At 36.9% G+C, this 25,689-nt stretch overlaps 3 protein-coding genes across 3 annotated transcripts in view; 1 reads left to right on the top strand and 2 right to left on the bottom strand.

The window, feature by feature from the left end:
• The window catches only part of LOC144643339 (melanocortin receptor 5-like), a 213,471-nt gene that overhangs the window by 180,092 nt on the left and 7,690 nt on the right, over positions 1 to 25,689 (top strand). The gene's annotated exons all lie outside the window — the stretch shown is intronic.
• On the bottom strand, positions 4,442 to 8,775 carry LOC144654733 (thyrotropin receptor-like). The gene is made up of 6 exons (XM_078515265.1): positions 8,576 to 8,775; positions 8,244 to 8,315; positions 7,435 to 7,506; positions 7,118 to 7,189; positions 6,521 to 6,592; positions 4,442 to 5,762 (listed from the first exon to the last, which is right to left on the bottom strand). The coding sequence occupies exons 1-6, from the start codon at positions 8,773 to 8,775 to the stop codon at positions 4,442 to 4,444; spliced, it is 1,809 nt and encodes a 602-aa protein (XP_078371391.1).
• Positions 12,995 to 16,848, bottom strand: LOC144653830 (uncharacterized). Its single transcript, XM_078514253.1, has 5 exons — positions 16,649 to 16,848; positions 16,374 to 16,445; positions 15,827 to 15,898; positions 15,537 to 15,608; positions 12,995 to 15,234 (listed from the first exon to the last, which is right to left on the bottom strand). The coding sequence occupies exons 1-5, from the start codon at positions 16,846 to 16,848 to the stop codon at positions 13,770 to 13,772; spliced, it is 1,881 nt and encodes a 626-aa protein (XP_078370379.1). The 3' UTR covers positions 12,995 to 13,769.

Raw genomic sequence — 25,689 nt, 5'->3', positions numbered from 1 at the left:
GTAATGTTCTCTTCATCTCGAGAGCAGGTACATCTGGTATCTGTACAAACTCTGCTTTCTGCGATCTTGTTCTCCGTGAAGATGACGAAGACAAATACGAGTAGGCAGCAAATCAGACTAGCTCGACTCATCTTACTTTGTATCAGCTGGACAAACGTTCTGAAAAAGGACCGTCCAAGAAAATATATTACATGACAAAACCTCTTGAAAATAAATAACGCTAAGGAAAAGTTTTGCTTTCCCCGGTCTGGTTCTTCGCGAAAGACACGATGGCAAATACAACGAGGCTTGCCAAGGGCGTCAGATTCATCTTAATTTATATCGGTTGGACAGAGTTTCTGAGAAAAGGACAAATCAAAAAATTTCATTGCATGATAACTTCACTTGAAAATAGGTATCCACAGGAAGATTTTTCTTCTGGCTATGCTGCATGCAGCAGTTTTATATCTACATGGAGTTTATTTGACGTTTCTTTTTTTCATTTGATGTGATACTTGCAATCGACTATGTCCCCAGCAATAACTAAATAAATAATCATTTAAGGTTCTTTATAATAATTTACATATTCCCGTTGTTGCTATTCTACAAACTACCGCAGCGACACTAATAACTTGTTTGAGGAATAACTTTAATTTTAAATTTGTATGGGTGCTACCAATACAAAAATTAATTGAGATTGCTTTTACGCCAAGATTTCTTGCCGAGGCAACATCAAAAGGGGTTCAAAGATGGTGTATTTTTGGCCTTTAAACCCAATAATTTTTGTACCATAGCTTCAGTGCTTTTTGTATAGCTGGTTGCGATTCTAAAGAACTGGGCGCAGAGTTTTCAACCGTGAATCTTAACTGATGCTGCATGATAATCCATAAAACAAAAGCAAGCACAATTTTGATATTTCTGCTTGCGTTTACATCAGTTGAATGAATGAATGAAACATTTATTAAAGTGTCTACTGAAATAGCAGAAAAACACTAAATGGGGACACTATTAAAATTAAAATACTAAAACATACTAAAATAAGGATAAAATAGGTTAAAAATCGCAAAAATTAGTTTAAAATATTTTCAATATCTAAACGAATATAAAGTAAATTGTACAAACTCTTTTTTTCCCAGAGCTTGCACTTAAGCTTTCGTCGTCTGTGAAGAACAGACTTCACACAAAGTTCTCTTAGCGTTGTAAAACAAAAACCATTTGATAAGGTTATTCTAAATGAAAACGTACAGGTTACTTGACATACACCGACCTTGCTTCGTTTGTTTTGTTAGGAGTGTAATCGTGGTATCTGAATTTCCCAACGAATACTACTAAAGCTAATGTCGTCCCGTGCAAAACTACTGGGGTTTGGACACAAAATACAGAGATATTACGGTGGCAAAACTGATAAATTAGGTAACTTTAATTTAAAAGTGCCTCTCACGACGAAAACAAAGAACGCAATTTAAGTTGCTATCCAGGCACTTAAGTTGTTGAGTTATGAGCATAGGGTGAACTGACCCTCGTCATTGCTTATGACAGTTACACAATAATGTTTTCAGACCCTTAATAACTCTCTGCTGTGTATACAGTCGTTGAGAGCGCAGTTATTATTAAAAGAATAGATCACTCCGGCGGGCGGTCGGGGCGGATATTTGTTTATTCATAGCATGCAAACTGTAAGCTATTGTGATCTATTTCATATAATTCACGTTGAGAATATTACTTTGGGTTTTGTGGAATAAAGCTTTTCGCACTTGAAGAAAACTTTTAATTAAAATTGAATCAGATTCTGTAGTCATCGTGAATTTTAATTCTGAAGTTTAAAACTGTCTAAATGTCAAAATCTCAATTGATGCTTTAGGAGTAAAGACTATATACGACACTAGCCTGTTCGTTTTTCGCGCTCCCCAACTAACCGAACGCCTGGAACAGGCTAATACGACACCTTTTAAAGCTTTTGACTCCAAGACAGGGCTTAAAACTGTGTGAAGGCAAATTTTACGAAACTATGCGCGAACGATGATAGAAAAACTTTAACAGCAACAGAACACTGATGGATAGAAATGGATTACGCAGTTCAGCGCTTGTTTGCATCAAAAGCTTGTAATTTTATGAATACAGCTAATTTGAGAAAGGTTGTCGGAAAAAAGCACAACAGTGCACGCAACTTGAAACCCGAAAGGAAATATGAGTGGAATAAATTAGAGCTACTGCGCGTGCTGAAACTAATAAGATGGCGGCATGACAAACGCGAATTGGCACGTTTCTTTCTTTTCAGACATGTGGAGAAAAGGTACTTTTAGCCCCCTGAATTTTAGAAGAAATATTAAAACTCAAACACACGCGACAGTAAAAGTAAAGCCACAGAAATAGGCTTCCTGGGAGAAAAAACAAAATCTTCACGTGCCAATATGCAAAATCCAAGTGAATACTCAGACCACCTTTCGGTTTTGTCGCGTGCACTTTTGTGTTTTTTTTTTCGACAACCTTTCTCGAATTAGCTGTATAGGCTGGTTGAATTTTTAACTTAACTTTTATGTTTTATGATGTTTACAGACAAACATATAAACACGTCTGGGATTCAACATAAAATGTCGATACAACACACACTGAAAAAAAAAATGAAAATGAAACGAAACAAAACTTACACACTTATTTTTATCATTACTAACGAGAATTTCCAATTTACAATTTATGTAACTGTTTGTGAATCCTGTTTCTGAAAGAGAAAGTTCATTTCAAAGTGACACTTTTTTCTTCATGCCAACGAAAAGGTAATCATGTTAGTCACCAAAATTTCAGCTTCCAAAGAGTATTCCAACCATATGAAATCCTTGTCTGTCGCCGCCATCGTGGAGTAACTTAGCAGCCCGGCGATGTATGCGTGACGTCAATGAGCTCAACTTTCACTGTCTTCCAGTTTAGTTTGTGCAGATGATGCTGCAAAAACAGGCATTTCGAAAGACAAGGCAATACCAAATTAATAAGTGTCAAGTATTGAAACAATGTTGAAAATTCCTCCAGCCAATCTTCAGGTTGAGCTCTTTGACGTCACGCATACATCGCCAGCCTGCTAATTTACTCCTCCAAGATATCGGCGGCTGCTTCTCGATTTTTGGACTACTTCAGTCAAGGATTTCATAGGGTTTGAATACTCTTTGGAACTAAAACATAACATATTATAGTCTGTAATCGTGATCGCTATTAGTCCATGCGTCCAGGAGTAATTCAGCAGTTCAGGAGCACCTCTGTATTATGAAGCGTGTTAGGCCTCTAGCAAGTAATGCTATTGAAACCGAGCATTTCACAGTAGAGAGCATAATGCGCAAAGACCACACCAAAACACCGGAGACTCCATGCCCTACTCTTTACGACAAGTGTGTGGGTTCTTATAGTCCCTTGCTGACCATAACACTAAAGACACAGGAGACGGGGCCTACGGTTTACCGTCCTTATCCGAGAAGACTAGATTATCTAACCATTTGAGGATGTCACTGCAAAGGCAGCATATTCTCCTCAGTTATTTTAAGACCCTAAGTGTTAGTCCGGTCTGGGAATCGAACCCGATACCTCCCAAACGGTAGTCCGGCGCTCTACCAACTGAGCTAACCAGTAGGCGGTAAAATAACGAGGACTTCTCTTCGACGTACTTCGCTTATTGTGCGTTCAACAATTTTTGTTTCGTCCACAGCCATTACTTTGAACGTTGTGGCTATCGCCCAGAAGTAAAACATCGTCGATGCCGAAAACTTTGAAAACTTTCCTTGTTAGTCTTGCTCTTTCTAAAGTTAGTGTTAGTTTACTTGCCCATCTATTAGTTTTAACAGCCGATGTCACGTTACGCGTGATATGCAGGACTCCTGAAGTTCAAACAGTCAATCAATCAATCAATCAATCAATCAATCAATCAAACAATCAATCAATGTTTATTTGCCCCATTCAACATTTGTACAACAGTGTAAATTATCTGATATATAATTAGGAGCATAAGTTCTCAACAAACCCTTTCGGGCTTACAAGGAGAACCCCTGTTACCAATTTGTTGATAATCTCATCTATCTTTACATGGCTATATTTTATATTTAGGTCTATTAATTGTCTCTTTTCAATCCCATACAATATTTTCGAATCATTAACGACATAACTCTTATCGTTATATAGAAATTCATTCATTGAGAAGAAAACTTTTGATTTTTTTCTTAAAAAAATAAATCGATTTTGCAGTTTTAACAGCCGTAGGAAGGTTGTTCCATACCTGACTTCCTCTATACTTAATTGAGTGTTTGTTGTAGCTATATAGTTTATATAGTGTATATAGTGTATATATAGTGTATATATAGTGTATATAGTTTGTTCTGACATAAGTTGCAGCTTAAACTGTCCATGTCACGTTACGTTGTCATGATCACGCACGCCACCTGAAGTTGCAGATTGCACAGCGGGCGCCTTGACTGTACTTGTGTTACATTGTAACGTTACCTGTGTTACATCTGAACGGAATGTTCCTCTTTAGAGCGTTTTTGAATTTTTCATTTCTAAAGGCGTGTACCAGAGGATTTAGACAGGAATTGATGATCAAGCAATACTGCGGAATCCATACTTCTATCGCTCTCTTGGAATTAATGGATAGCATTCGAGTGCTAGATTGTATGATCAAAGCCCATGCCCCCAGTGATAAAATAGGCATGAAAAAGAACACTAAGTTAGTTCCAACTAGGACGGCAATTCGTTTGGCTAAAGAAGACTCTCGTTGCACTCCCATTTGCTGACTGGATCGTTTTACAACCCAGTAAATGTGAACATACAAAGGAATGGTCACCAAGTAAAGAGTTATGCCGGTAGAACCCATCGCAATTGTGTAACGGGTCTCTATGGGAAATCGTAAGGTGTCATAAGTGACGGGAATGCAAAGAAAGTTTCGCCGGTAAATGTCGAAGAAATGTGCGACAGACATCATGAATGATGCAACAACCCAGTTGAAAGCAATCGCCAGGGAAGCTAACCTGGGTGTCATGCGAATGCCAGGCTTCATGCTGAAAACTATATAAAGGTATCGCTCAAGAGTGAGTGCGACAGAGGTTATGGACGTCGTGCATTGTCTAAGCACCCAAAGAGAACCAACTCTAGGACATTGAATATCAGATATACTGCCTGAGTGGTAATACAAGTCTTCGTATTGATTGCTCACTATGCTGGCCGCCATTATTGCTGAATACACACAAATCAGTGTATCCCCCAGAGCTAAATTACTTACAAGTACCATGGAAACGTTCTTTCGTAAGATTTTAGTTAACAGAATGTTACAAAACACTACCAGATTCAGGCAGCCTCCTATTATTCCAAGCACCAACTGAATTGAGAGAACGCGTTGGTTGGTCGGCCAACAAGGGAAGGACATTGTGACATTAGCTTCCTTTCGTTTGATGCAATCAAGATAACTCCTGCACTCACTGACAACGAAGCGGTGCCGCGCGAGGAACACAAGGTAGTCACTGAACGTGTAATGTTTTTTAAAGCACGTAACGGGATGAGGCTGAGTCTGAAAATGTGAATTGTTGAATTTCTTGATGTCGTCCTCGCTTGCGTTTCTATAAAGCCAACAGTCCAAGCATTCAGCAGCCCAGGACACATTCCTCATTTCCTTTAGTCTTGGTAATTCTAAAAGGTATTTCTCTTCCGGCCTCCATCCCATGTTCCCTTGCACATCAATGATCAACAAAGATGGAAGATGCAGTGAGGCACCATGGGCATTCCATGTTTGTATATGGTTGCCTGTCAGGTTCCTGAAATGTTGTGAAAAAAAAATACAGTCAATCGTGTTTTGTTCCGGCCTGCTTATTAAGAGCATATGAAAAGTACGAACGACACTTTTAAAGTGTAAGTTTTCTAGCTGATTGAATATTCAAAATGTCAGCTTTTCAGCTTCATCAGGGTAGTTACTCAGTTAACTGTACCAGCCTTAGGTTGTTATTCACTAAATGTTTCACTTTCCCGCTGGTATTGAACAACAACTTCTTAAGAGACTAGCCAAATTGAAATAAATACTAGTTATGCAACCTTTGGTGGTATACTATGGATCCCACGTCACTGTATTTTCCGTTACCAGAGCCTTTAGGCGGTGTGTTGATGTGCGTGGGATTCCGCCGGGTGTTGTGTAACTATTTACCTGCCTGTCGCTACTAATTTCGTCGAGAATAATTCGCAGCGCTGTGGGAGGTTGGGTTGAATACGTCGAATATACACGGCTTCCTGTATTCTGATGGCTGTATTTTCTATGGCATGGTATAAAATGAGATATAGCTAGTATATATATGAGGCTTGTGGAGTTCGGGAGATAATATGTTTGGCCATACTGAGTGTTTTTCACTTACGGATGAGTTAAGAGATTTGTGTTTTGGGGGATTAAGGGCATTGTTCCTGTTGTTTGTTCTATTGTTATCTTGCAGGGTGGCGAGCCATTTATGCGAGACCTTGCTAGAGCAGCTACTCGACCTTTCAGTATATCCAGCTAACAACTTTTCTCTGTTTTTTTTTTACTTACAGAATTTCCAAAGAAAACAGACCACTAAAAGCGTCTCGGTGAATCACCTGGATGTTGTTATATGTCAGTGATCTTTTGAAAAAAAAAAAGCATAAAATTTAATATTATTACTATATATTTTAAGTTAATGATTATCACTTTAATTTTCTTAGGGGTCATGCTCGATCAGTTTCCTCTGGGTTCTTCGGTTGTTGGCGATACCATCCGGGTAATAATAGCCTAAATTTCCCGAAACGTTCATACATCCTCTTTATTGTTTTCCAGTGGTTATTATTTCAAAGGCCAAGATATTTGAAGCTTTGTAACTACCGTAATCGTCATATTCTTATATCTCACCTCTTTGGAACGGATAATTGCGGCAATGCAGAAAACGGCCGGGCAATTTAATTATTCTTCGCGAAGCACGAGGGACTGACTTGGCGTAACTGAGTACAGAGGTGTAACACTTTTCCAGAGTAGAGGTTAAAGAGATAGCGTAACTAACTGTGTTGCCATAAAGTACGAAACGTTTGCAACACGATTTCATCCAGCAGCAAGAAACAACTTTTTTCCTCATCAAGAATTATAAACTACAACCATTAGAAAAATGAAACTTACAGATTCAGCAGATTCTTCAGACTCGAAAATCTGTTTGGCAATAATTCTTCCAACAGATTTTGAGACATTTCTCTGATTAAGAAAAAAAGGGATACAACACACGTTTGTTATTTAAGTTCTCAGCTCCGATTGTGCACAATAATATTTGTAAGTAACACTTCAATATCTATGTCATCACATTTCCGCGATAAATAGCCAAAATTGTAATTTCCAATTGGTGATACCTTAGTTATTATCCACTTTCCTTTAAATAATTCGCAGGGGTCACGTGCATTGTCCATTAATAACATGGTTAACTTGTACACTATTCCGATTACTTGGACATATAGATATTTTGTTGGTTGATAACCATGATGTCAAATGACAGAAGACCATTCTTGGAACGATATCTAACAGTAATATAAACAAAAATATAATTAGCAATTATTCCACGATCTAGCGCGCGTTGGATACGAGATGGTAGATAGTCAAAGAGGCGCGTAGCGCCGAGTTGGCTATAAGTATCTCATCAAAAAGCGCGAGTTAAACAGTTGTTTTGTTAAAAACACTAAAAAATTGCAATAATTGAGCTTCCCGACAGGTCTCGCCGACGCTTACACCTACCCTATATATGGGATCATATACCATGGCCTGTAAACCAATTAAAATTGATGCAATCAGTGGGCCCTATTCTGTATAAAAATTACAGAATGCCTATTCTGTTTTGAAATTATGGAATGCCCATTCTGTTTTGGGAATATAGTGCATTCATGTGACCTGAATACATACAATGCATTTTCATTGGATCCATTCCCTTCGAATAATAAATGAATTGTTCAAGTTAATTTTAACGGTCAGCTTCAAATTTAATACAATTCCATACATATATCAAAGCCCCTTCAACGTTCCCCTACCACCACCACCACCACTGCTAAAATAATGCTTTTGAGCTAATGCATCTCATATTATCCTTGAAAATTTTATATTTCTTTAGCCATGGTATATTGCAATTTTTGTGTTTTAATTACAGTTAAGAATAAAAATGCCAACTTATTTTCGACCTGTATGGGTATTTACAATGGCTCGCGTTTGACTCGCCATAGTAAATACCCATACGGATAAACCGCCCATATTGTTTATTACTTACAAGTTGATGAGTCCGGAAAAGTTTTCAAATGTACTTTGTGCTATCTCTCTTATTTTATTGTTTGACAGATTCCTGAAAAAGAAAGGAAAAACAGAGAATTTACCTCCGAATTTAGGAGTAAATAAATTATGTATGGTGCAATGAGTGCTAACTGAAGCCCGCGCGGTCTATGTCAATATTACTGAGCCTGTTTCGTTTTGTGCAAGTGTGAAAAGTACTCGCTCGTATAATACATTTTCTTTGCCAGATTGATTTACTGTTTCATCAGTAATTCAGTGAATAAAAAGAGAATTATGTTCAATATTTGGCCAAGTAAAGTACTCGTGACTTACAATGAGTTTACATCCGAAGGAGTGTTAAAATACTGTGATATATTTCCCAAGTCACTCATTCGACAAACTGCTGTGATGTTCTCTTCATCCTGAGAGCAGGAACATCTGGTATCTGTACAAACTCTGCTTTCTCCGATCTTGTTCTTCGCGAAGATGACGAAGACAAATATTACAATGCATGACAAGGAGATACGACTCATCTTAATTTGACTCAGTTCGACAAACGGTCTGAAAAAGTCAAAAGAATTCATTGCATAACAACATCACATGAAAATAAATAACCCCAATGGAAAGTTTGTTTCAAGCCGGGCTGCATGATGGGGGAACTTATCTCCAGCTTTTCTAGGTGTATTGTTACTTTTGCTGGATGTGAAGCTTTCCCATCGATTATATTCCGAACAAATTTGCGCAGCTTCAACGATTTACCTGTACCATTTTTTTTCTCCTGGGTGGAGCGAGGCACTGTGAGAGTAAAATATGGAATTAATTTTGACGCTATATTTGGAACTGGCTTCTCTTTTTACTGAGAAATGGTTTCACTGGTTGAAAAGGTTTTTCAGCCGCATGGGCTAGCTGAAATAGTATGCCAAACAAGATCTATCGTGAGCAACCTTAAACAAAAGCTGGTCAAACTTGCCAAAAGTATTAATTTCAGCTAAACTTAGTTGTTTACTTAAATTATTCTAAGGGCTTAGTACTCCGATCTTTCAGCGAGCAAAAAAGAACGTACTCGGTGAACCCAGAGTTGCTAACTGTCAATCTTAACTAGTGTTGCAAATTAGTTATACCTAAAGCTAGTTGCACTTGAGATAGTCTATATAAACATGAGAGCATGCAAGCTTAATTTTAATTTTTCTGCTTGCATTTGTGTTCTTAACGGACTCTTGTGCTTATGCTTGCGTGCCCCGCACAAAACAGACTCTACACAGGTCTCTTCCCGTTGTGATACAAAACGCAATCGATTTAGTTAATCTAAACGAAAACGTGCAGAGCACTGGACACTGACCTTAAGTTGTTCGTTTTTCTATGAGTGTAAGTGCAGTATCTGAGCTTTTGCCAACGAATACTTAGGTGCTGAAGCTAGTGTCGGACTGTGCAAAACGACTTGGGGTTAGACAACAATAGTAATATCAAAACAGCAGCACTGATAAGTTAGGAAATTTTAATTAAAAAACTTCTCACGACGAAAACAAAGGACTCAATTTTTTTTAAACTGATCCACAATACAGCAATTTTCTTTCCTTATAAATTTGACAAAAATATTATGAGTGATTCCAGCTGTCAAGTTCTGAGCCCAGGATGGACACAGTACCCTTTCCTAAAGCGTAAATCAACATTTTGAAATTTAGAAGGTTTTAAACTACTCTAAATCAAAATTTATGATGCCTGTGGAAATTAGTTCACTTTTAATTAAGTGCGAAAAGTTTTGTTTCACAAAACCCAGAGCAACATCTTCAATGTACATGAACTGAAATAAATCACAATAGCTTACAATTGATTTTCTATGGGCACAAAAGGTTATCCGACCGCCGGAGAGTTTTTTTTTTTTATTTATTTGGATAGGTTATTGAAAAATGTCATGTGGCAAAGATTTCCACGGCTGTATACAGAGCAGAGAGTTATTTAAGAGTGTGAAAAGGCAGCTATTTGAGTTATTGTCCGAAGCAACGAGAAGATTAACGGCAAACCTTTTAATGAAATAAACTATATTTTGCGACACATTTAGCTCTGGCGGCAAAAGAGGCCTTAGAACTTCGAAGGTCAATTTCAAGAAACTATGCGTGAAGGATGACAGAAAAATCAACGTGAGATTATGCAGATCAACATTTTATTCATGCACATCAAAAGCTTCTGATTTAGAGCTCCCTGACAAGAACGCACGCTGATTACAACTTAAATTTAAATACACCGTTTCACCATGTCAACAGTCAAAATATATGGGTCACAAAAAACACGTTTGGGATTCAACATAAATGGTCGATACCCCACACACTGGAAAATCAAAGAAAAAAAGTACTCAGCATCTTTTCTTGTTCAGTCTTTACCCACGCGAAATGCCAATTTTAAATTTGTATTACAGGTTGTGAGTTCCATGCTGAACTGTTAAGTTTTAGGTTTTCTACTAGTTAAAAATTCAGAATATAATAAAAGTAAGAGAAGAAATACATGGCCCAGATTTTTTTCTCCGCCATGAGTGAGCAACTAGTGCGACATCTATTTCTTTAATTTCACTTACGTGTTATTAAAGTCAAGACAAGGCCTTACGATTTTCTTTTCGAAATAAACGTTAATTAAAAACGGATATATTTTAATATGACATTTTCAAATGTTCAAATTTATGAGATTTTTTAGATTGCCACTAACATGTACTTTGTTAACAAAATTGAAACTGACGGAGCGACATGCATTAATAACTCGTTGAAATATTTTACTGATGCCAAAACATCGCAAATTATTTTCCATTCTACAACGTTCAACTTTAGCTAGTATGTGCAGGAGTAATTCAGCAGTTCGTTGCTTACATTTAAAACAAATGTCTCGTAGAAATAAACAAATCAAAGAAATGTTGCTGCAGTACTTTCTTTCCATCTTAGACTGCGAAGACCTCTTTTGGCCGTACGTCGCTAAATAGTGTCTTCAACAGTTTTATTTCCTATACAGCCATTGTTGTAAACATTGCAGCTATCCACGTGATAAGAAGATCTTAGTCGCTGGCAAAAACTTAAAAAGCATTGCTCGCTAGTCTTGCTGTTTTTCATGTTTGTGTTGGTTACCTGCCCCGCATCCATTTTACAGTTACTTTCTGGTCAAATGTTAACAACAAAATAATCCCGGCTGTATCACTTACAAGGCCTTTTTTGCATCCGAAGCTTCGTTCTCTGGGGTTGCGGTTATTATTGTTCGTTTATCTTCATCTCAGATAACAAGAACTCGTGACTCAAAGTGTGTTGTTGTTGAGGCGTTCCCAGTATAGCTGTTGTCTGCATTGGCTACTCTACTTATCATCTGCCTTGAGTCTGATATTCACCACTTATTTTTAACTTCTACTGGAGTTTCTCGTCTCCTTATTTCTGCAAGATGTGTTTAGCTTTGCGGCGTCACAGAAATGTTATTCAAGCCTTTTAAGTACATCAAGTAGCACAAGATGGGAGCGAAATTGTCATTTTTGCGCGTCCTAGAGAACTGATCAGCTTTCGGAACACTTTACGTACATCTCGCATTTATGTTCTGTTTTCTTATTTGTCTTACTCAATCTGTTTGAGTGCTTTTGTAATATACGGCCCGATAATGACCTTGAAGAAACTTTTTCTTTATTCATGGTCCTTGATATTCCTCAATTTGTCTTTGAACCATGTTATTTACTGCTGGAGGATGAGCCATATTTATTAACCCTATCCAAACCGAGGGGGGGGGGGGGGGGAGTGCCCGCGCTGACTTTGAACGCTAATAACTTTTTAAATATTTAACCAAACGCTGCTAAACTTTGAGACTTTATCTAAAATTTATCTGGGAATAATTTGGTAGGATAGGTTGCTACGTCACCATGGCTACGGCATTTTGACAGGCATGTTTTCCCAAATTTGTGATTTTCGTGTTTCTATTAATGAAAAATAACTTTAATGCAATTTTTTCACCTTTTTACGGATTTTAAGCACAGTTTTATTGATTTTGAGTACTTTGAAGTAATTTTGGACGATTTTCTGATGTTTTGGAAAAATTTCGAAATCCAAGTTGGCGGATCCAAGATGGCGGCTGTTTTGACATTATGGTGTAATTGTCACGTGATGTGACGTCATCATCCCACGTGACGTATATCAAAAGTTTGATTTTTGCACATACTATATATCCTGTAAGTTTCATTGTGATTGCTTAAATATTCGGGAATTCCGTCCCCCTCCCCCACCCGGGTCTAAAGGATCCAAAAAAGCCCGGTCTGAATCACTATCATAGACGTACTGAGGAATATGGCTATAGGCGCTGCAGACATTCAATTCGCACTTAACGCAAAATGTTGATATGAGAAACGCTTTATTCCATGATCGATCAAAGCAAATCAAACGATCAGTTCATTTCTAATGTTTCTTTTTTGCTATATCTTGTTACATCGAGAACAAATTACTACATTTTCACTGGCTTGCCAAGAAGCATTTCTCGCTTTCGTGTTTGTTGAGACAAAAATTAGCTCAAGAATACCGGAGATTATAAAAGTTGGTCAAAGAAGATTGATGAGAAATGTAAACTTTAAGGGTGTCATTGATTTTAATTGCAATTTTTTTGCTAAGGGTTCACAATGATGTAAGTAAATTAAAGTGCTAATTAACATAGACTCTGAATAATAAACATACTGAATAGACTTTATATTATGGTTCTTGACTACTTGTCTTTTTTACTAATTAACCCTTGGACGTTTTTCCAGTTTCTTTCAATTGTACAGTTTGTTTAACTTTGCATTCCATTACCATTCTGGCTTAAATTTTTCCAATTTTCGTTATTTGACGACTTTCTAAGAAAATCCAAGATGGCGGCTTCCACTACGTCATATGACGTCTCAACGAACAAAAATTACATCATCTTGTAAAGTAAGCTTAGGACAACCTACTCAGGGCAAAATTCACCCCTCTCTCCCCTTTGTACCACGGTAGGCGTATGAATTTGCATGTACGTCGGTGGGTTAAATCATTGAGAGTAGTGTCTGCAGGTACGCAGACACCTTGTTCCGTAAAACAACACCGTTATCTTTTTTTCAATCGTAACAATAATAGACAATAAAAAGGCCACACAACGCGTCATTGTTTAATAGTGGAACTTACTACTACGCTTGAACTGACTGCTGCACTGAGTAGCTGTACTCGGAAGCCAAGCGTTGGGCAAGCAACAGACCCCTTTTATTGATACGAACGTGAACCACGGGGGAGAGAGGTTGCAAGCTTCATCTCCTACATCTTACTACTAAATAAACAGGGATAAGTGAAAGAAGCCGCAAAAAAATTGCATGAATAGCAGCCTAGAATGGTTAAACTTATTAACATCCCGCCTTTTACTGTCAATATGTCATCAACCATAGCAACTGTTAACGTCGGTAAACCGTTAAATCAACGACATGCTGCTAATTCTTTAAACCGCAGCAAAAAAAAACACAATTTGTGATAACGTGATAGAGCTTATTAAACGTTTGTTGTGGGACGAGGAACTGTTACCCACTTATACCTCCTGGCAATGCAGCTTGTACAGAGGGTGTCACGTTACTTATTTTGCTTACGCCTCTTGATGATGCAGTTTTTACAGCAGGTTTGGCGATACTTGCGTTGCGTATTCCTGCTAAAGGTACAACTGGTACAGCCGGCGTGATGTGATTTCTCTTACATCTTGATGGAAGGTTCCTTTTCAGAGCGTTCTTGAACTTATCATTTCTAAACGCGTGTACCAGAGGATTTAAACAGGAATTAATGCTCAAGCAATACAGAGGAATCCACTCGTCTATTGCTCTTCTGGAAAAAATCGATAAATTGTGACCAGATGTTACGAGCAAATTCCATGCCGCCAGCAATATTATAGGCATGAAAAAGAACACCAAGTTAGTCCCGACTAGGACGGCAATTCGCTTGGCTAGAGTAGACTCTCGCTGCACTCCCATTTGCTGACTGGATTGTTTGACAACCCTGTAAATGTGAACATATAATGGAATTGTCACCAGGTAAAGAGTTATTCCGGCAGAGCCCATTGCAATTGTGTAACGAGTCTCTCTAGGAAGACGTAACGTGTCATACGTCACCGGAATACAAAGGAAGTTCTTCGGGTAAATGTCCAAGTAATGTGCGATTGACATCATCGATACTGCAATGACCCAATTAAAAGCAATCGCCAGGGAAGCTAACCTGGGTGTCATGCGAATGTCAGGCTTCATGCTGAAAACTATACAAAGGTATCGTTCAATAGTGAGTGCGACAGAGGTAATGGAAGTTGTGCATTGTCCAAGCACCCAGAGGGATCCAACTCTGGGACACTGAATATCAGATATACTGTCTGAGTGGTTATACAAGTCTTCGTATTCATTACTCACTATAATTGCCGCCATTATAGCTGAATACATACAAATCAGTGTATCCCCCAGGGCTAAATTACTTACAAGTACCATGGAAACGTTTTTTCGTAAGACCTTAGTCAACAGAATGTTAAAAAGCACTACCATATTCAGGCAGCCTCCTATAATCCCAAACACCAGCTGCATTGAGAGGACGCGTTGGTTGGTCGGCCAACAAGGAAAGGACCATGTGACATACACCTCTTTTCGCTCAATGCATTGAAATAAACTCCGGCATTTTCTGACGAGGAAGTGGTTCCGTGCAAGCAACCTAAGGTAATCGCTAATGTTTTTGTAATGTTTTTTATAGCACGTGAAAGGAGTTGTCTGAAACTCAAAATATGAATTGTTGAATTTCTTGATGTCGTTCTCACTTGCGTTTCTAATGAGCCAACAGTCCATGCATTCAGCAGCCCAGGACACATTCCTAATTTCCTTTAGCCTTGGTAATTCTAAAAGGTATTTTTCTTCTGGTCTCCATCCCATGTTCCCTTGCACATCAATGATCATCAAAGATTTAAGGTGCATTGAAGAATCACGAGCATTCCATGTTTGGAGTTTGTTGCCTGTCAGGTTCCTGTAATATGGAGAAAAAATAAATCAACGCTCTCTCTTTCTGGGGCCCTTTCTTAGGAAGCTGATCATGTATAATCAGTGCTTATTAAAGGCTTTTTTCTGTTTTTTTATGACTGATCTCCTCGATTAATAACTTGATATTACAGTTCAATATTGTTCGAAGTTTAAAATGTTGGGAATAAAAGAAAATGTGATAGAATGATTGTCAATAAGCTATACAACTGAAGATCACGATGTTTGTGCAAATCATAGATAATCCTTGATCCTGATTTGAACAACTTGGCCATATATTGATTTACTTACAGTTTTTGCAGAGAATACAGTCCGCTAAAAGCGTCTTTGTAAATCACCTGAATGTTGTTATACGTCAGTGACCTTTGAAATAAATACGTAGAAGAACTTATAGAGGACAGCATAGAATTTGAGTTGTACTAATACTGAATAATTTAGCTATTTGGAGATTCGAGCCTCGCCCTTCTTTTAAATGGTTAATTTCTGTAATACTAAAAAATTGCGCGATTAAATATTAAATTATCATTTTTTGTAAACAAAAAAATTGTACTCTTCAACTATTCAAGAAATAAGCAACTTACAGATTCAGCAGTTTCTTGAGGCCTGCAAAACCGTTTGGCAGTAGCTCTTCCAACAGATTTTGAGACATTTCTCTGATTGAGATAAAAAGCTATTAATTTGGTTTTTAACTTTGAATCGGAAGGGAATATAAAGCTTCTTTCATGATTCTCATGAATAGGGTAACTGATATAAATTTAGGACTGGCCATTCCTTAATCCTTATTGTGTTTTCTTGAACGCAGGTTTCGTGCCATAAATTGTTCAGTTATAAAGTATTTTACTGTTTAAAATGCATGTGATAAGTTTTCTGACTTCTCTGGCAAGCTATATAAATTCGATTTGTCGACAAACTTAAGAATAATATTAAAAGATTAATGTGACGCTCAACACCAGGCTCAAAATAAAACTTCTTGGGGAGAGTTGGGTGGGGGAGAAACAGGGAAGGGTTGCAGAAGTACTTATGTGTGTGTTGTTAATTCCACTATTTTAATTCTTTATTGGGCATGATTAAAGCCCCATTAAATAGCGTACAATTTGACTTAAAACTGACTGTAACAAATTTACTTACAAGTTAAGTAGTCCTGAGAAATTTTCAAATGTGTTCTGTTTCACCACCCTTATTTCATTGTTTGAGAGATCCCTAAAAAGAGGAAAACAAAGACATTTACAATCGGAACTCACTAGTACTATATCCTCTTGTGCATCTTAAACGTAATTGAAAGCTTAAGACAGTTTAACGTTACTTTTAACACTTAGTTGTTATTTTATAAGTAAAACAGTAAACACTTCACTATGACTTTGCTAGAAGGAGTGTTGAGTACTTGACTAAGTTTTGTGGCTTACAATACGTTTACATCCAAAGGAGTGATAAAAGACTGTGAAATATTTTCCAAGTGACTCATTCTGCAAACAGCTGTGATGTTGCCTTTATGACGAGAACAGGTACATCTGGTATCTGTGCAAACTCTGCTCTCTTCATCTGTGCTCACAGAGAAGATGACGAAGGCGAATACGACCACATTTGAGAAGACGAAATGACTCATCTTGGTGTACCAGTTTAACAAACGTTCTGAAAAATAAGTAGAAAGACAAGTCAAGAGATTACATTGCATGACAACATCACTTGGTCAGTAGAATGTATTTTCGTAAATGACAGGGTAGGTAAAGGAAGAGTTCGATTCAAGCAGGCTCAACACTAAATACCAAAGCCTAACTAAAGTTTTTAATGGAAAGATAAGTTCTACTTTTCCTGAAGAAAAGGCTAATCTATCAGCAACATCCTAGCACTTCTTTTTAATTGCTCCCAGAGATCGGAATACAACACGAATTCTGGGCTGACTCGTCCTCAACTGATCCCAATATGGAGTCAAACGCGTTCACCATTTAAAGATCCGATAAAGTTTTTAGTACTATATCTCAAAGAAGCGGACGATTGATTATCAATAAGTTAGCAGACAGTCTGTATAAAAATCAAAGTTTGCTTGCTGTGCAAATAAATTGCTAATAAAAATGCCTAATTATTCTATAAAAGCGACAACCTAAATGAACGTCGGTCAAAAACGTTTACAAATAATCTTCACTACAGTACTTAACCCAATCTTAGAAAAGTATGTCTCACGCTACAGAACAAAAAGAAAAAATGCGTCCTTTTTATACAATTTTGACGTGCACCGCCTCGCTAAGTAGTTCCTCCGATTAGACACCGCTGCATACATCTAAATAATTTTTGATGTTGCATTGTAGTTATGTCTAGTGCAACGCAAGCCTATTGGCAAACCCAACAGTTAATTTATACGCAAGAGCAAGCACAAGGAAAGGACAATTTGATGATGCACTTATACTTAGCACAATGCTTGCTGGTTCCTCGAGAAAAAAAATGTGTTTCAAAGGAGATGTTACCCTTACCAGATAAAACGAAATCGTTGAAGGTTATCTGAAGGAAAACGTGCAGGGCACTGCACACTTACAGTTACTGTTTCCTTTCTGCCACTAGTCCGAGCTTGTCAGATGGCACCGAAAATTTAGCTACTGCGATTAGGGACTGTGTACAGAGAGTGCTCAGCTCAAAATACACGAAAAACTTAAACAGCAGCACATATAAGTAAGGCAATTTTAATTAATTGAAAAGGCTTTTCGTGCACAATGAAAGAGAATAAATCAATTAATTTCACCCTCAATAGTTTTCTTACAGGTTTAACTAATGAAAAAATTATGAATGACTCCAGCTGCCTTGTTATTTGACCTCAGGGTATACAAAATATATTTCAATTCAGTGCAAACTTTGTAGTTACCCTCCTCCTGTTTAGGACAATCACTAGAACAAACGCAATTTCACACCGTATGTGATTCCCTTCAGCCATTAAGCAGATATTCTGTTAAAAGCGTGTTTAACATGATAGCTATTGCCATAGTTATTATTAAATGAAAAAAAATGCACATTTTCGCCGGTCGAACAACTTTTTGTGCCAAGGGAGGTTTACCAACTAAATGTGAATCAATTCCGCACATACCGCACATACCGTTAACTAAACTTCTCGAAGTGTCAAAATCTCAGTGTTCGGCAAATCGAACCATTAAAATGCTTCCAGTTTCTTAAGGACCAAGGAGCTCCGGCCGGAAGAAAACCGATAGGACCTGTAAATTTCACGAAATATTTAGCATTTTTTTTGTGATGTGTGGAAACGCTTAATTCATTCATTACCTAATTGTTAATTTTAGTTTGTCTCGTGTGGATTTTGTGATTATCCACGGCTGTCCAGTAGTCAAGGTCAGCCCACACGTATCTTGTCTAAGCTCTCCAGCTTCGGAGTTTCTCGTTTTGTTTAGGTGCTTTAATTTTATCAATAGCTCTAGAGGTGGTCCTGTTTTGATACTCTTGCTGACCTTGGTGGGTAAGACCTCCGCGAAAAATTAGTTATGACAATTTTTTGTTTTAGAACTATATTTCGCCTCATGCTGATTAGTTCATCATCATTTATTTGTCTTAGCCCTGTTGGTATGTTTTGATTCAAGGTGAAGTTCAGTACGGAGGTCTTCTGAGTTCTCACAATCCAAGAACTCATTTATTTTCTCTACTGCTCATGTGTTTAGCTAGGCTCATAAGGCTTTGTAACTCTGAAGTTGTAGGTGTAACAGAATCTAAGGCTGATCGTACAAGAATAAAAATATTTGAAAATAAGGAAAAGACTGTCGGTATCTTCCATGAAGCTAACGGGGTAATATCTCATCAGGGCCCGGTTGTTTAAAGCACGATTAAGCTAATCCAGGATTAGCATGAAATTTGATTTCAATTTTATATAATTTCGTTGAGGTTTTCTGTTAATATTTTCTGTCCCACAGTTTTGACATGGACCAATCTCAAACTTAACAAAATATTAGCTTTGGGAAACCCTTTAAAACAAGAGAAATTAAAATCTTGATCATCTTTTAATCCTGGGTTAGCGTTAATCGTCTTTCAAACAACCGGCCCTGATGTACAAAGTTACAATTAAATCGAGGAAAGCCTTAAAATAATAGTTTACTATGGTAGATAAACATTTAAAGGTAATAATAAAACAAAAAAGTACATAATTGATTACGAATGTCAATCTTGAAAGATTCAGAATAATTTTTCTTGGTGCACCATCTCTGATATTATTTTCTTTAAGACACTAACATAAGCACTGATTGCCACAAATTAATGTGCGGATAGTACATGCTGCTTCTCATTTAACTTTCAATTCACTCAGGGGGTGCAGTCAAATTAGTTAAGTCACATAGACGCGTGTGGGCTTCAATAGAAATGAAAAAAAGAGAAAGAAAAGAAAAGAAACACACAAAGGGGCTCTTTCTCTTTAGCCAAGGACCTACGCGACGGGAGAACTAATTCCAATATTCGACTAGTTGATTGTGGGTTTTCTTTTACTCTAGCTGTATAACTTTACTTTTTTCTGCAAGTAGAAACTAATATTCGAAAAATTCACAGGAACGCAATGAGTACGCAATGTTTCAATATACAGTTTGATTAACTTATTGAAAGTGTTATATAAGAAGGAGATCGAACTTTGCCTTAACATTTGTTAGTGGACACCTTAATCAGACGGTAAAAATAACTTCAAAATTGAAAGAAATTGAATAGTACTGACACCCAGTGCGTTAAGGCCCAACAATTGTCATCATGTCACGGGCATTAATTAAAAGCAGATATGTCTCATGGCTTTAATTATTAAGGTGGCTAAGCAGTGACATGCATTATAATTCGTTTATAGTTATATATTTGTTCTCCTTATCGAACCTTTCTTTGTCGTTGTCTTCAAAACATCAATATCATGTTCCATTCTAAACTTACAAAATTACTGCGTGGACAAACCAGTAAAATTCATGATTGTAAATAGCAGGTGAAGGAGTGATTGAGCAATTTGGGCGCCAAAAAACGACTGCTGCTCATGCTGGATCTCGTATTTTATAACGGTCTATATCTTAACAATCTTCTTGTGTTATATTCAATTGCTGAGTGGAAATCATGAGCAAATCATCTTGTGAAATGCTGCTGGAATACTTTCCTTCAATGTCCGACTCTGAAGACCTCTATTCGACCTATATCGCCAATTGCACCTTCAACGGTTTTCTAAGCTATACAGCCATCGTTTTAAACATTGTAGCTATTCACGCGATAATGAAAACGTCGTCACTTCCGAAGCCTTTAAAAACATTACTAGTAAGTCTGGTTTTTTTTTTTTTGGTGTTGGTTTTTTTGTTTAACCATTTTATATTTTATTTATGGTAAAGGGGTTAAAACAAAAAAATCCCGGGGGGGCCCCTTACCAGGCCTTTAAAAAAATCGGGGGCATCTTTTCCAGTGCTTCGTTCTTTGGTGTTGTAGCAATCAGTATAGACAGATTCTTGGCCATTCATCTTCATCTCAGATACCAGGAACTTGTGACAAGCAAGCGTGTTGTTGCTGTGGTGATCTCAGTATGGGTGTTAAGTGCACTTTCATCAATGTTATGGTATTCATCCGATCTTGTGCATGCAGTTTTTTCCAGTGTTGGCGTTTTTTGTCTCCTTCTTACTGCAGTGGCTTACAGTCGAGTTTATGTAGTTCTGCGGCGCCACCAGAACCAAATTCAAGCCCTACAAGTACAACAAGTAACACAGGAAAGCAACGAAATGGCACGTCTTGCAAGCATTAGAAAATCTGCTGCTTGTGCATTTTACACATATGTTGTCTTTTTGATTTGCTTCTCGCCTATCTTTATCTTTCTAGTCGTCTTTAAAGTCTATGGCCCAAGTATCAGCATGAGCAAGTTTTTATTTTATTCAGGAACTACAATGTTTCTTAATTCATCTTTGAATCCTGTTATTTACTGCTGGAAGATGAAGCACATTCGAAACGCTGTCATGGACATACTGAGAAACATCATGATGTCTTGGCAGAGATGTCGTTGATCAAAAGCCATCACATATTGCTGTGCTGCGATTTTTATAAGCAACAGTTAGTAAAGTTAGACTTGTGAGGAGCCCTTATCAATAGGCCATTTTTAAGTTACCCTTTGCCTCTTTTTCAAAACGAGTCTACTTGCGAAACCATTTATATGAAAATGAGTTTCACCTACAGGTCCATTTTTTTAATACAAATCAAACTCATTTTCATTTAAATAGTAACATAGGATTGCGACGAAATGGCACGTCTTGCAAGCATAAGAAAATCTGCTGTATGTACATTATGTTTTGTATATACATAGTTTTTGTTTTTGATTTCCTCTCTACGTGTCTTTCTATTTCTCAGTAAAGTCTACGACTCAAGAATCAGTATCGAGTATCATCAGATTTTCGCTGTATTCGAGAACTCTAATGCTCCTTTATTCATCACTGAACCCTGTTATTTACTGCTGGAAGGTGAAGCACATTTGACGTACTGTAGTGGACATGTTGGAGACAAAATTCGTTTTCAGTTTAAATCCGTTTCCGACCTGGATTAATCTGCTACAGTGACATAACATAACTTGAATTTATTAAAAGGAAGTCCAATAAGTTGTTATCTTCATTCAGGTTGTGACAGATTGAACTAGTCTGGAAACGGATTTAACCTGCAACAAACATACTGACAAACAACATAGATGTCTTGACACAGAAATCATTGTAATGATCAAAGGTCATCACATATTGCGTAATTGCTGTGCTGCGATTTTAATAAGTAACAGTTGTAAATTAGACTTGTGAGGAGATTTTATTAGAGAGGGAGAGGAAAAGATGAGGTACACTGGACGCATGCATTATCATGAACATACAGGGGAACACGTGTCGTGGCCTAGACATTGTTTATCGTACCTATCGTAGAGCTATACACTTGCTGTAAATAATAATTATAAATTCAGGCTAATATAATTGATCTGTTGTTTTTAAGCTTTAAGTCTTATTTACAGAATTCATTTGATTTTAAAATTATAATTTGTTCAAAAGTATTAGAATCGTCAAAAAAATCACTTTACCTCGTCATCTAAAATTCAGCATAATTATATTCGAAAGTCTCGTTACTAATTTTTTTGTTTTCAGGAAGGAATAAAATGATTTTTGAACTATAATTTAATTTTATCAGAAACTAATCAATTGTTTGACAATATGATCAGTTGATTATTAAAATAAGCGGAAAAGCGGAAAATTAGTCATGCTCACTTGATCACGCTGTATCACATCCATGAAAGCTACCTGAAGTGGAAAGGATCGGGAAGTACAGTGATAATTTTTTTCGATTCTGAGTTTAATTGGTATTGTTGTTGATGACAAATTGACAACCAATCACTGGGCAAATTTTTAAAGTTTTGAAATCAGCGGTTGTTAGCCGACCGTTCTGGAGAGTTTTTACCTGCACAATTCTTCCTGATTCGAGACAACAATAGATAGATAAACTTTATTAATGTGTCAAGGCCACATAGCCTGGGAAAATCCCATACTAATTTGGGGACACAATTAATAGGTATTAAAAAAACAATTCTTTACAGTTGCAGATGCTCACAGATTTCTCGTCATGTTCTTTCCCTGCGCTCTGGGGCTAGCTCTCCCTTTTCCAATCAAATACAATACAAATGTACTTCATGTTCAATCGATTTGCAAATTAAGATACCAGAAGGACTCCCGAAAAAGTATTCAAAGGGCACCCGAAGGAAGCCCAATACTTCCGAATAACTTCCTAAAGCGCCCGAAAAGACACCCGAAAAAGGCTGAAGTTGAATTGTACGTTAAGATGTTATGCAAAATTATAAAAAAATGCGCAATGTACACGTACATGAAAGCTTTTGCTTGCTTGTTCCTTGAGAAAAACAGGTGTTAAAAAGATCTTACCCTTGCCGGATAAAATGCAATCGTTGAAGGTAATCTGAAGGAAACCGTGCAGAATACCTTCTGTCGCGAGTATAAATAATGTGAGCTTGTCAGTTGGCTACAGTGAATAGGTACCGCAATGTACCTATCAGAGTGACTGATCATGTCAAAATACACAATAACCTTAAAAAACAAAAGGTAAGAATGTTGTAATTAATTTCTTTTGAGAAAGATGTCATCATGCTTAGCACTGTCGGTGCGTTTTGATTTGATTTAAGTGCAGCATGATAGTCTTCTGAGTTCTCACAGTCCTAACCTGTTATTACGCGTTCTTTTGTTTTTGGTGGGGGGGGGGGGGGGGGGGGGGAAGGTTATCACAGTCCAAGAACCCGTTTTTCTTTTCTCTTCAATCTAGGTGTTTAGCTAGGCTTATTTGGCTTTGTAAGTCTGAAGTTGTAGGTGTAGCAGGAGCTAAGGCTGATCGTACAAGAATAAAAATATTTTTTTAAATAACGGAAAGACTCACAGTGCTCTCCATGAAGCTAACGAGGGTTATGACAGATTACAAATGTCAAACTTGACAATATCAGGATAAATTTTTAAAAATTAGCAATCACTTCGTTATTTTCTTTAAACACACCAACATGTACTCATTGCCGCAAATTATTGCGCGCATATTACATTCAAAGTAATAAGCTCACATAAACGCGTGTGGGCTTCAATAGAAACGCGTTTAAGATTAGATCATATGAAAAAAAGAAATAACAAAAAAACATACAAAGGGTATCTTTTTGTTAAGGTATCACGGAAGGAAAATTGGCCTTTTCGTTCCAAGTGAAATTGTGTGCAAACCATCAATGGTATAGTATATATTTTCTGAAAGCTTATTGAATAAAGATTGTAATTTTGGATTTTGTTTTGATTATATAGAGCAATTATTGATCAATTATTGCAATTATGATGTTGCGCAACTTTAGGTTAATTTGAGAACATATTTACATGAGAGCAAAAACTTTTATGTGGAATGTAAACTACATATATTGTTCTAAGAAACGGTGTCTCAGATTTTTCTTTTCTTGCTCCATTAATTTTTTATGAATTTTTAAACTTGAAAAAAATTCATAAAAAATTAATGGAGCAAGAAAAGAAAAATCTGAGACACCGTTTTTTAGACCAATATATGTAGATCAAATTCCACATAAAAGTTTTGGCTCTCATGTAAATGTGTTCTCAAATAATAATTGCAAACAAAATGCTGACGTTGCTTATTATGGTCTGTATGATGCAAAAAATCCACAATTACAATCTTTATTCAATAAGCTTTCAGAAAATATATACTTTATAGGGGTTACCTTTGATGGTTTGCACACAATTTGACTTCGAATGAATACGCCAATTTTCCTTCCGTGATACCTTAAATTAAGTCAACGACCAACGCGACGCCAAAATTAATTTCAACAAGCAGCTATTTCAACAAGAAATAGTGTTTCGTTTCCAGATTGCGGAAGGGTGAGAATAGTGTAACACTTAAGGAGAGGTGGGTTTGGGGTTTACTTTAATTCGGAGAAGGTCCTAGTGTATGTTGAATTTGCCGAATTTATGCACGAGTGAAGAATGAAAAAAGAACTTCATATTCAGTAGTAACTTAAATTCCCATTTAACACCTACTGTCCATTTTGTGTAAAGGAGACATAAACTACGTCCTGCTGCAGTTTGGCTTTCAAGAGTTCAAGTAACATAAATATTTCTCTTTATAGAAATAGCATGTGTCTTTCTCTCCAAATTAAGTTAAGTGAAGGGAGCTTGCCTTTATCGTTTTTACTCATCCAGTGGAAATTAAAATGATTTTTTTTATTTCTGCAGAACACTTTTTTGCTTAAAAATGGCACCTGATAGCATAACTTTGAATGTTACATGAATGGAAAAATAACTTACAGAAAATATTTAAATATATTCCTATCAATGTGGGGAAATATCAAATCACAAGAGTAAAATGCAAGATCAGAGTAATGCAATTAATTTAACTGGTTTATTTCTTGAAACAAACAATCCTAAAATAAATCAGTTCCATAAATAAAGTGTTTTGTGACTACTGATCTCTGATAAAATGCAAAACAACACTTTAATCGTAGATGAAATTATTACCTTTTGACAAAAAGCTTGAGGTATATACTTCTCTGAGTTGATCACATGCTCAAATCAAATAAATGCCAAATTCAAGACAAACCAAAACCCTGGCCGACAAGAACAGAGATAAGCACACTGTTTCGAAGCCATTTCTTCAAAATCAAATGCCTGTTGTCACTTTACAAAGACACGTAAACAACCAGGGCAAATTAATGTAAAAAGCTACCATACACAGATTTTTAACAAGGATTTTTAATTAAGCAAAATTCAAGTTTAAAGAAAGTTTTATGTTATATGTTATATATAGTCATACCAGGATTGTATTTTGCTCGATCCGCGCTGCACGCTCTCCCGGCAAATATAAAATTATCTCCACAGAATAAGACACAGGCAAGTTGCTTCTGTTGTCAGTGTAACAGCCTTGCATTGGTAACACTGATAATAACGATTTGCATTTT

The sequence above is a fragment of the Oculina patagonica genome, chromosome 1, assembly GCF_052425735.1.
Source record: "Oculina patagonica isolate OP01 chromosome 1, crgOcupat, whole genome shotgun sequence".
In the NCBI taxonomy this organism is placed as follows: Eukaryota; Metazoa; Cnidaria; class Anthozoa; order Scleractinia; family Oculinidae; genus Oculina; species Oculina patagonica.
The sequence above is the reverse complement of the archived record's forward strand: the minus strand, read 5'-3'. Positions and strand labels throughout refer to the sequence as shown.

Excerpts from the sequence above, each read along its gene's own strand:
- LOC144653830 (XM_078514253.1), bottom strand. The coding sequence starts at position 16,848 with ATGAGTCATTTCGTCTTCTCAAATGTGGTCGTATTCGCCTTCGTCATC. Across the intron at positions 15,609-15,826 it reads CTCAAGAAACTGCTGAATCT|GTCACTGACGTATAACAACA; the intron begins GTAAGTTGCTTA and ends TTTATTTCAAAG. Across the intron at positions 15,235-15,536 it reads CTGTATTCTCTGCAAAAACT|GAACCTGACAGGCAACAAAC; the intron begins GTAAGTAAATCA and ends TCCATATTACAG.
- LOC144654733 (XM_078515265.1), bottom strand. The coding sequence starts at position 8,775 with ATGAGTCGTATCTCCTTGTCATGCATTGTAATATTTGTCTTCGTCATC. Across the intron at positions 8,316-8,575 it reads CCTTCGGATGTAAACTCATT|GAATCTGTCAAACAATAAAA; the intron begins GTAAGTCACGAG and ends TTTCTTTTTCAG. Across the intron at positions 7,507-8,243 it reads TTTTCCGGACTCATCAACTT|ATATCGTTCCAAGAATGGTC; the intron begins GTAAGTAATAAA and ends TATTACTGTTAG.